This window comes from Salmo salar, chromosome ssa13, assembly GCF_905237065.1.
Source record: "Salmo salar chromosome ssa13, Ssal_v3.1, whole genome shotgun sequence".
NCBI lineage: Eukaryota > Metazoa > Chordata > Actinopteri > Salmoniformes > Salmonidae > Salmo > Salmo salar.
In genome coordinates this window covers 29,957,880-29,969,161 of record NC_059454.1, presented here as the reverse complement: position 1 = coordinate 29,969,161, position 11,282 = coordinate 29,957,880, and the positions used below count along the sequence as shown (strand labels likewise).

Sequence of the window (11,282 nt, the reverse complement as noted above, 5' to 3'; positions counted from 1 at the left end):
AAGAGTGACAGACCATTTAATGATCTGGAGATGTTAAACAACCATTTATTTTACAGTTTAAAAATGTCCTCATGGAGGAACAGCAAAATACACTGAAAATTATGAAATAAGATTGATCAAAAGACAGTTTAAGATAAATAATTTTGTTTTTGGGGTATTTTCTTGTCATTTGTATACAAAAATTATAAGTGCCTTCAACATCACCATGAAAGTATTCAGCCTGCAGTCATAGAAATATTTACACCACAAAAATCAGGGTTTACTTTCTGCATCGGTTCACAAGTAGCTTCGTCTTTCGGACTGCTTTGTTTTGTCACACAAAACAAAACAAAACATGAGGACCCTGAACGGAGACAGTAATAAGGGAAAGTACACAAGAGCAGATATTGAGAACATGAGTATTTACAGAATTGGCTCAGGGAGACACTAGTTCAGGGAAAGGAAAGAGAGACTGTTTACACATCCATTTCCAGCATTGTTTAAAGTTTTAGTCACATTCGTTGCCTTACGGATTGGATTTACCCTTATTCAAGTTAAGCATGCTACAGCTGTCATTGAGTAATTTCCTTTTTGACTTTGGGAGCACATATTGGTATCCAGGAGTATTTTCAGAGGAACAGTAAAGGGCAGTGGAGGACACAAGGAGGGAGACAGAAGGACTATGTTCACCAACATCAAATTGAACAGTTTATGGCCATTCATGGAAATGAGGACAGGATTTCACAATGGAGTAGTAGTATGTATGCTGTAACAGGTTGGGCTGATGAAGAAAATATATAAATAAACAAAGTACAAACAGAGGCTGGTACAGTAGATCTGAGTGACAAATACAAAGTCAAGTATGAAAATAGGTTCTGGGGGTTCTTTGAAAAAGAGATTTTGGCACAGAATCAATTCTAATAACAAAAGTTTGTAAATGTCACTCCTAGGAGTTTTGTAGGGGTCCTTGCCAGTTGCCACCCCTCACCACCCCCAAAAGGTTGATAGTGATGAGTTGTCATATAATCCACTTGGCCTCCTTACATATTTTTAATCTTTAAATATTTATAATATTTACAGCTTTGCAATTGTCTATGACACCTTGACTTGTAAATAAGACAAACAAAAATAAACAAATTATATATATGGTCGCCTGTTGAGGCATTAAGTGCAAACTGTACAACTCAAATAGTACCCTCTGAGGATAGAGTTGACTCTGGAAATGAAGGAGAAGGAAATCAAGTTAGCCGATGGTAGAAGAGTAAAAGCAGTACAGAAGATTGATGAAGCAGACATTATTCCTTTTTCTATTTTTCTCTTGCACAAGTAAAGCTGGTCACTGGCGCATGTCTATTATAATAGGTAGCATTTTATTCTCTAATCTGTACAAAGATCATGTTTTTTTTCTCAACATAGTGCAATGACTGATTGGATCTGTTTTCTAAGAAAATTCCCAAAAAATGTAAATAAAATCACAATCATTATTTCAATGAGAGTAAAAACATCCCTTAGCAGTCTTTCTCTTTTCGTTCCTCCGTCTCCTCGAATGCTTTCAAAATCAAGACGCAATCCGGTTTACCTCCAACGATTGCAAAAGTGAAATGTATGATCATAGAATTGATCATGAAAACCCCCAATCCACCCTTCCGTATGCTCTCCGTAAAGGCAGGGAGTTGTGGAATCAGAGGTGGAAGGATGACTTAAGGACTTGGTGAAGAGAAGTAAGAGTGAGCGCATGTTTTAAAAACAACAAAAAGAGGTCAAACCCATCCAAACTGAGGCATTTCCAGTTTTCTAACCTGGATGAAAGTCCAAAAAGGCTGGTGTTGGCTTGATTCTTTTGGGTTCTAGAGAATGGAGTTTTTTTTTAATTGGAGGTATTACACGGAGGCAATGACAATCATGATGTGAGGGGAGATGCTGGAGATGCTGTTGAGAAGGTCGGGGGCGAGCCGCGACAGGTGGCTCTCAGAGAAATCACACGGCGGAAAAATCTGCACCACGTATGCCGGCTGGGGAAGGAAGAGACAAGACACGTGTCAGTTGTGTTTCCAACCTCATTGTTTGAAATCAGTTCAGTACCATACTCCTATCTCCACCTAATATTTACTTGAATACAGAAGGGCCATTACAGGTCCATTTGAAATGGATGCTGATATGGCTTAACAGTCAGAATGCACCACAAACCTGATTGGAGCCGGGGTTGGGGACATTGATGATCCCAGCTGCCTGTTTTTGTTGTAGGTAGGTGATGAAGCCTCCTTTCAGGAGAAGGGTCTGACTGAGAACATCCTCCTGATCCCGTCCACATGGCAGAGCTAGCAGGAGGCAGTAGTCACTCTCCACCTATAAACAACAATCATCAAATCGGTTGTGCTTTCACCTGAAATGTTACTGAAATATTAAGCATGTTTACATTCACAGTTGTAATGAAAACTAGTTGCCTGCAAAGAAAACATTACCAAAGAGTGTCCTAGTTTGAAAACATTCTACAAGAACCGTGCTAAAATGCATAATTCCAATGACGGATAACTAGCAACTCACCATCATCCTGCGAGCCACGCCCTCAAGCTGGGACGCTTCCAACCTCATCCTCTGTGCGATGCGGAGCGGGGCCCCTCCCTCCAGTGGCGGCAGTGAACGGTGGGCCAGAACGTTGTTGCCAGAGACAAAGTGGAGCTGCACGGCAGCCGAGTCATTCTTCAGTGCCAGCAGGCCTTGCCATACTATGGGGTATTTCTGCACAAACAAAAGTGGAGCAAAGACAGATCAGAGAAATATATGACATTTTAAGTATAAGCAATATTATCTAAACTGATTTCTAATTCTAATCTATCCTTACTAATGATGACTGAAAGTCTTCAGTATTGTTTTAATTCCCATGATCAGCCTCCTTACCATTAAAAGCTGCACCATATCGACGGACCGGTATCCTGAGTGCCCCAGTTTACCCTCAGGGTGCCACTGTGAGGAACTTGAGAGGGGTGCTACTGGAGGGCTCGGCATGAAGACTGGTGGGCCCTTCTGCAGAGCTAGCTCTTGCTTGTGGGAGAGAGCCATGGGAGAAGTATAAGAGGGTGAAATGGTGTCCCTCTGCATCCGGGGCATGTGGGATAAGTCCATGGAGGCTGTGTGACGGAGGTGGGAGTTGTCCGATTTGGTTTCACTTCCTCCACCAAGTGAACCAGCAGAGAGTGACTGAGATAGCTTGCCCCTGTGGCTGAGATCACCATCCTGAGGATACGATTAAGACTTCAGTGCTATCTACATAGAAGTAATGTACTGTAGGAGAGAAACACTAAAATAATAGTCAAAGTCAAGCCTAACTGAAAACGCTGGCAAAAACACTAAACATCTGATAAACTAATGAACTAAATGTAAACATGAATGCATAGTTCTCTGACCTGGGAAGGTGTGATGCCACGGGGAGCCAGGTTCAATCCCATCGAAGAGTGACTGGAAAACTGGGAGTGGAAGCCCTGCATATCCCGGTACACTGGGAAGGAGCCAGTGCCACCTGGATGAATCAGCTGAACACCTTGAGGATGATGATGAGGAGACACCATAACAGGGACAGATGGATGGACCCCCATGATCCTGCTGCTCTCAGTATGAGGTGGGTGAGACATCTTTGCCTCCAATGTTTTAGGAATCTCCTTCCGCATCTGCGTCATGCCTTTTGGACTCTTGGAGGCAGCAGAGAGGTTGGTGATTGAGGTTGCTCCTGCCTCAGGAGTTTGTGACCGACGTCCCTCTGCAATGGTGTGCTCTCCTAGGTGATGGTGCATCAGGATGCGCATGTCGCGCATGTCTCTGATGTCTCGGGAGGCCATGCTGTACTGGTCCAGACGTAGGCCTGCGTGATGCAGCCCTCTGTGCTGCTCTGCCTGCATCATCCTCACATCTGACTGGAGCTGGGGTGCAGAGGGTCTGCACAGCCCCTGGTGGTAATGCTTCATGTTCTCTTCGGCACAGCTGTCTGAGGCTCCCCGAGTGGGGCCCGCATGTGACTGCAGCACCATTTCTCTGATGGTGTTGGCACGCTGAGGAGGTCCAGTGCGGGGAGATGGCAGGGAATTCGCCCGTCTTCCATGATTCATTCCAGAGAGCTGTGGGGTATTCATCCTGACATCGCTGTGCGAGAGGTGACCTATAGACACTGACTGGGTGATGCTGTGTGACACCGGGGTCATTATAACAGACTGCTCTGGGTGGGGGTGGTGCATACTGGCAACATATGGAGACATCTCAGGCATGCCAGGATGCAAAACTATAGAGCTGGCATGGGGGGACATTGAGTTTCTGGGAGAGCAAACTTTCGCAAAGGGTAAAGGTGAGTGGCCTGTTGCTCGAGGGGAATGAGGCTCTTGCTTGAGGTGTGGGACTGACCGATCAGATGGGGTACTAGGACTAGGACTCATGCGGTTTCCAGTCAAAGACAGGTAATGTGGATTCATGATTGGGCTGAGGTTGGATGTCTGGTGTGCCTTTGCCATATCCACCATCGGTTTGGATTCTGCTCCAGGCTCTTTCTTTACGTGCTGCTGCATCACAGCCCGATTGTACATCAATATTTGAGGACTAGTGACCGGTTGTTGAAACATCTTCACTGCGCTACCCTGTGGTCCAGTGTGATATGACAACTCTGATTTTTCAGAACCAGGACTCTCCTGCTTAATGGTGGAGATGACAGGCTGAGAATTGTATGTATGGCCAGTTAAGAGTACCCCCGGGTGTCCGTACCCTGTGGGTGTCAGGGGTCCCTTGGGGGTGCAAAGCTGGGATGGGGCAAATGGTTCTTGCTTAATCTGAGATTTAGACACAGACTGCTGGAACTCTATGTCGACTGCACTGGCCGATGGGATCTGGCTAATTTTGGCGCTGATCCGTTGAGGTCCCTCTGTTTTTTGCCCTGAGTAACTTAGTACTACCACACCCTCTGATGTATTTACCCTGAGGCCACGACTGGAGCCTGTGTTGTAGGGTGTGCTCTCAACTGCAGACCGTCCTCTGCAGTTTACATCCTCTGCCACATCCACTCCATGGTAACAGTTGTTCTCGTTCATACTTGATCTGGATTTCTGTTTGGTTATAGATAGGCCAGCATTACGGTTACTTAGGGAGATTCGAGGAGCTTCCTCAGTGTCAAAGGGCATTGGAATCCGGCTGATGACAGAGGTAGTAGGGGAAGAAATGACTGAATTCACCAACTTCACTCCAAAGTTCTGCTGGGTCTCGGTGAGCGGAGATGGTTTTTGAAGAGTGAAAGGCAAGGGACTGTCTTCAGGATGCGTGTGCCTAGCAGCCATTGTGTCAGATGAGTTTTCATTCTCTGACATGCGAGGGTCTGCCAGCGATGTGGTTAGGACTGTAGTAGGAATGGCATTGCTGTTTGATGCTGACACATATTTGGGATCCATGAGGATCTTTCTGAGAGTGCTGGAGCTAGAGTCAATATCCGATGCCTTAGTATCAGGAGGCATAAGTGGATTTGCCGACTGGCTTCCAAGTGCAGTTACTGCTGGGGTAGAGGGAGTCACTACAGAAACTAGAGTTGCAGGAGTAGCATGGATTATACTTTCTTCAGATCTGTGAAGCCAGTCTGGTGAAACAGGCATCTTGCCTTGGCAGGGTGGAGGGACATTCATTTGGGTTGGAGAAGGTGTGAGAGCAGGGGATGGAGAGAGAGCAGGGGCTACCGCTGATATTTGAAACTTTTTGAAATGAGGAAGTCTCTTGGTGCCAGAGTGAAAGGCTGATTCTTCAGGTACGGGTTGTTCCACAGCAGGTTGTTCTGCCTCCTTGGGAGTGTTCACAGTCATGGTGCATGTGATATCACATTTGCAGGTAGCAGCTGCGGTGACAACAGTGGCTGTTGCTGTAGCAGTAGCTGCCTTAGAGTTGATGACTTCAATTTCTTCAGGAATGGACTCTGGTAGCTTGAAGGGGGAGGTCTCAGCTTCTGATACCTCTTCAGCAGTCTCTCCCTTCCGGTTCACAGCCTTTCGTCCTCTGGACCTCTTTAGAGTCTTAGGTCTGACTGCTTTCCCTTTTTTTGTGCGTGTTTCTGGTGGAAGGGACTCATCTTCGGCAGAGGCCCCAGAGACTGTTGATTCAGAGGCTTTAGCATCTGTCGTCAGGGGTTTGGCACTGGGAATCAAAACTCCCATCTCTGGGTCTGGGTCAATAATGTTGCTGATAGCCATGTGTGTTTCTGGTTCCAAGACATCATTGGCAGAGGGTAAGACCAGAGGCTCTGGGGTAGGAACAATTGCAGTATAAGTGGAAGGAGCTGTGAAAGCATCTGTATCAGTAGATATGTCTTCAGCAGTAATGGAATCAATAGCAGCAGCTAGTTCAGTTTCACTGGCAGGAATAGTTGACTTCTCCCCCTCTATTTCATTCTCTGGTTCTACAGTGACAGGGGGCAGCAGGGTAGGTGGCTCTGCAGGTGGTTCCTTATAGGGTTGAAGAGGTTGCACAACTGTAAGTTTGGCAATATTCTCCACTGCCCGTTCCAGTTCCATCTGACGTGCCAAAATAGCGGCTGCTGGGTCTACCGTTTGTTCAGGGTCTAATAGAACATCTTCCTTTTCCTCTGGGCTGAACTCTGCGGCATCTTTCAGATAACATTGAGTCCTTGCTTCTTTATCTGGTACTCCTGGTTTGACATTTTTAGCAGTGGCCTCAAAAGATTCAGCCTCATCCTCCTCAGAGCAAAGCAACCCTTTCACATCATCTACGCTTACACGAATCTCAAGGTTTCTCAAGCCATGCGATTTATCCTCTGTCACCAATTTGGCATTTCGTGTAAACCTTGGTGCTTTTACTTTCCCACTCTTTTCAGATTGTTGTCTTTTCTCCACATGGGTAGATTCTATCCTCTCAATGTCCCCTTCAGAATACTTTTTCTCAATTTGATCAGTTAGCACTTTGTCTCCTTCGTCTTTCTGTGGTGGCAAGCATTGCATTGCTTCCTCTAATAATTTCCCTGCTTCTTCTGACTCATCTTTTATTTTGGGCTCAGGCTCTTCAGTAGTTGTACTATCAACTGACTTCTCTCCTGATGATGTTGCACTCTCGGATTGTTTGTCTACTCTACTTGCTTTCCTACCAATTGAAGCCCCAGTAAGTGAAGACACTTGAGCCGTCTGCACTTTCTGCATACGGGGTGAACACCACCCCTCAGACATTCTGGAACCCTGTCCAGTGTTCGCAGGCTCTTTCATGTCAATGTCTTCCTCTGATGATTTCTGCGAGTCCCCTTTCACTGGTGACACATCTTCCCCTCGCCTGCGTGATTTGGGTGGGCGACCTCGCCTTGTGTAGGTAGATGTGTTCAATGCATCTTGCTGCTGCACTAGATCCTTGTCAACACCACACTTACGGGTGGAGCAGGAAGACTCCACCACCTCTTTACATGGTGGCTGGGCATCCCCTTCAGATGGTGTGGCATAAACTGACCGAACATTTCGCCGTCTGCTCCTTCCGTGGATTAGGATTGATTCATTCTCAGAGTCAGGGACATTAACTGGTGACTTGGCTGTGGTTTTAGGTTCTGATGATGCCTTTAATACTTCTCCTCGTGGAGATGAAGACCTTTTCAGCTTCTCTCTGTCAATTCGCTCACTCTTTCGAGTTACTGGTTTCTCAGAGACAACGGTTTTGGGGGGCTCCAGGATTTGTGTTACTGACACATTTGGCTTAGCTCTTTTACTCTTGGGTTGTTTGCGAATTGGCTTTGCTGGTTTGATTCCAGCCTCTGAGACTGGTATGTGAGCCTCTTGGGAATCGTCAGATTTCTGAGGTTTGTCAAAGTCCTTAGAATATGGTTTCTCTGGCTGGGTCTCTATCTTTACCATTTCTATATTCTCGTCAACCTTGGGGGAAGCAGAACAGGTGAATTCAGCAGCATTTGCCTCAAAACTACTTAATGTGGTACCAGGAGTGGGAGGCTTATTATCAAGGAAAGATGTATGATCCACTGTAAGATTGCCTTCAGTTGTAACTCTGGGTTCACATAATACCTCTTTAGGTTCAACTTTAACCTCAGCATCTGAAAGGAAAGGTGATAAGGGTGTGATTAAAATCGAGGAAGGGGGTTGGATCTCTACTAGAAGAGATTGGGGTGGGAACACTTCAAGATTATGTTCTACTTTTTCCTCTTCAATCAGTGAAACAGTCTGTTCAGAGGATGAAGTAGTTAAAACAACTTCTTTCTCCTGCTGTGGAGACATCTCTCTGGGTGAAGAAAGAAACTGTGAAATTGGCAAGATGAGAGAAGGGCTGACTGATTTAACATCGGCCTTCTGCATGAACTCTAAAACCTTGGGAGACTCTTCTTGTTCACTCTCATCAACACTTTCAATTTCTTGTGGAAAGTGGCCCCATGAGGTCTCCTTCTGTTGTTGAAGCTCCAGAAAGCGGCTATGAAAAAGCACTATTGGCTCTTGAAGGTCCCCTCCCCATGGCCCAGGTTGTCCTTTGACAGCATCCTGTTTGGCAGGATGTCTGCCAACTCCCAACTCAGGATCTTTACGCTCAAGATGTTGTAGACGCCGTGAATCTTGCTCAAAGATTGAACTATGAAGAAAACGAGATGCAAACAGCTCCTGCCGTTCCAGATCCTCTGCTTTGGGTTCTTTCTTATTGTCATCCAGTTTACCTTCAGAGTCGGCATGAATCTTCTTCTTTTTCATGTACCAAGACGGGATAGGTCGTGGTACAGACTCTACCTTATCTTTGTCTGAGCTACTGCGAAGACTGGCAAAGCGAGAGTCTCTGTCAAGAAAGGACCAATTATCCTCCCTTGCGGAGGACAATGACTTGGCTCGCTCAAGAAGTGCTTGTGTGTCTGGAGTGATAGTCTTGTCTAATGCAAAAGAATAGAACTTGTTCTTCTCCAGGGAGCATGAGAGCTTGAGGCCTGTCAACCTTTCTTCACGCTCCCCGAGGATAGAGGACAGTGAGGTGTTGGGCTTAGGGGAGTGGTTTTTGTTCTCACCATCATCATCATCTGAATCTGACGGTACTTCTCCAGGCTCTAGTTCACACACAAGACGTTTGCAAATGCTTTCTTGTTTCACAATGCTACTGGGGAAGGTCATGTCCATTCTGAGGCAGTCAGATTTGATTCTGCTCTCCCATCGTTGAAGTAGCTGCTCGTTACACCCAAGCAATGCTGATTTAAGCTTAGGAAATTCTGTGATAGGGGAACGGAAACGATTAGGTGTCATGTCCAAGCTGTATTTCAATGAATCTACATGCGAGTAGACTTTATCCTCTTCTTTTGGAGAGTCTTTAGTCTCTTTATTGGTAACTGATTGTGCTAACCGGGAAGCACACTCTTCTTCATTTGAGGGAAAGGGACCAGAACCAGAAAAAGATATGACACTCAGGTCAAGGTCTTCATTTAATTCACAGGAAGACCTGTAGTTGCGGTCTCTCTTACCACTTAGCAAGTCAAAGTCAAAACTCTCGGATTTCTTACGTTTGCTAGATGGAGAATCATCTGTAACATCTTGAGGTGTTTTTCCTACCTCATGCACCAGACGGCACCTTTCAAAGTCCTCTGTGTCACCGTCTTGTGGGCTTTCTGATTTATGTGATTTGTCAGGCTCTTCTAGCTTCAGCCGAAGCTGTCGGCTCTGTTCCATTTGTTTTCTGCAGTTCTGAGAGTGGTCAAGGTCAGACTCAAGTCGTTCCTCAGTCTCCCCTTTACTTTTGTATAGTCCTACACCCTGCTCGCCATTGTCTTGTTGCGGCAGTTGCGTGAATGCGTCCTGGTCAAGACTCCCATCAGAGATTTTCGTGAGACTTGATCCCCAAAACTGAATTTTCAGACAGGTTGGATCGGTTGCCTCTTCCGTTGGTTCTCCAAGTCGTGACTGAAGTTCCAAACTGAGTCCAAGCCCCATTCCCATGGAGACTATTTCAGACTCTTGTTCATCTTTAGGACTGCAAACAGTAACAAGTCTCTCAGATTTAGCCTTGCAATGCTCCATCTTATGCACCACTTTTCGCAATGGGCTCTTTTCACCCTCATTCTCCTTTGCCATAGCACTGTCAGGTGTCTTCCTAAGTCCCAGTCTACTGCCCTCTTCCTCTTCCGGACTCTCCCTCTTCAGTTGATCGGTCTTCCCCATGGAGTCTTCAAAACGCCTCTTTCGTGCAGCTAGACGGTCAACATCCACAGAGTTACAACCATCATACCTAGGGTCAGCTTTCATACGTTTTTTGGCTTTCATTTTACCATCCTTGTCTACAACTTCAAGGCTTTTGTCTTTTGGCACCTTCCCATGCTTGACTATATCTCCTTTTTGGGGATCTATGCGGAAGGGAGGACTTTTCTGATCGCTTGAAGGTGATGCAAGCCGAATACTGTCATTCCCACCTCTAACTCTTTGTTTTTCTAGGACAGCATGACCAAGCAATTTCCCTTCCTTCTCCTTCACACGTGTTAGCTGCACCACACAAGGTGGAAGGTCTAGCCGTCCTTTGCCTGAGCCTTCTTTTTCCTTAAGAGGAAACTTGCTGACTTTGCGTCGAAGACCTGCATCTGGACTAACTTCTCTTTCCAGTTTAGGCACTGTCTCAGTCGATGGAATGCTGGGAGATTGCAATTTAAGCTTTCTCACCCTCTGTTTCTCACCCTTCTCCTTGCGCCCAGACCACTTTTCCTTATCACCCCCAGTACCATGTTCAGTTTCAAATGGTCTCTCCTTCTCTGGCTTATTGCTCTTATTATACCGATCGGGTCGTGCCTTGTCAAATCTCGGAGGTGAGAGTGAACTGCAGCTGGCACTTCGCTCTGAGGATCTACAGCAAATGCGGCGATCAGAGTCATTTGGTAGACGCTCAGAAAGGGAGTGGGACGCTGTAGGACTGGCAGGGCGATGAGGGTGAGAAGGGCTCTGGCTGTGTTCCATTGTTCTCCGCCCATGGTCACGTTCACGGTCTGTTTCAAAGCGCTCCCGCTCACGCTCCCTCTGCAAATAACTGTATTTGCGGATGTCCTGCTCATAGGGGTCTCTGTAATCTCTGTATTCACGCAGATCATCAAAGTAACGTGGGTCATAGAAATCCCCCTGGTATGAGTCCCATTCTGTGTAGAACTCGCGGCCTCTGTCAGGTAACTTGCGACGGGGATCTTCTGTGAAGGTTCCTCCAGGTGTTCGCACACTATTGTCAAAGAATGGACGTTCAGCTGTAAACTCATATTGCGGCCTGCGCTCATCCCTGATAAACACAAAAAAAGAGGAACCAAAGTCATATTATTCAATGTCATTGGAATTTTTCAAATG

The 11,282-nt window shown here is 46.1% G+C and overlaps 1 protein-coding gene across 3 annotated transcripts in view; it reads right to left on the bottom strand.

Moving 5' to 3' along the window:
• spen (spen family transcriptional repressor) overlaps positions 1-11,282 on the bottom strand; it is a 51,128-nt gene continuing 39,846 nt past the window's right edge. For all 3 annotated transcript variants that reach the window (XM_014135352.2, XM_014135353.2, XM_014135354.2), the window contains exons 11-15: positions 3,384-11,217; positions 2,878-3,213; positions 2,524-2,718; positions 2,167-2,325; positions 1-1,991 (exon numbers count right to left, since the gene is read on the bottom strand). In XM_014135352.2, coding sequence (XP_013990827.2) covers positions 1,860-1,991; positions 2,167-2,325; positions 2,524-2,718; positions 2,878-3,213; positions 3,384-11,217 — 8,656 coding nt within the window. In that variant the 3' untranslated portion in view covers positions 1-1,859. The remainder of the gene's footprint in view (positions 1,992-2,166; positions 2,326-2,523; positions 2,719-2,877; positions 3,214-3,383; positions 11,218-11,282) is intronic.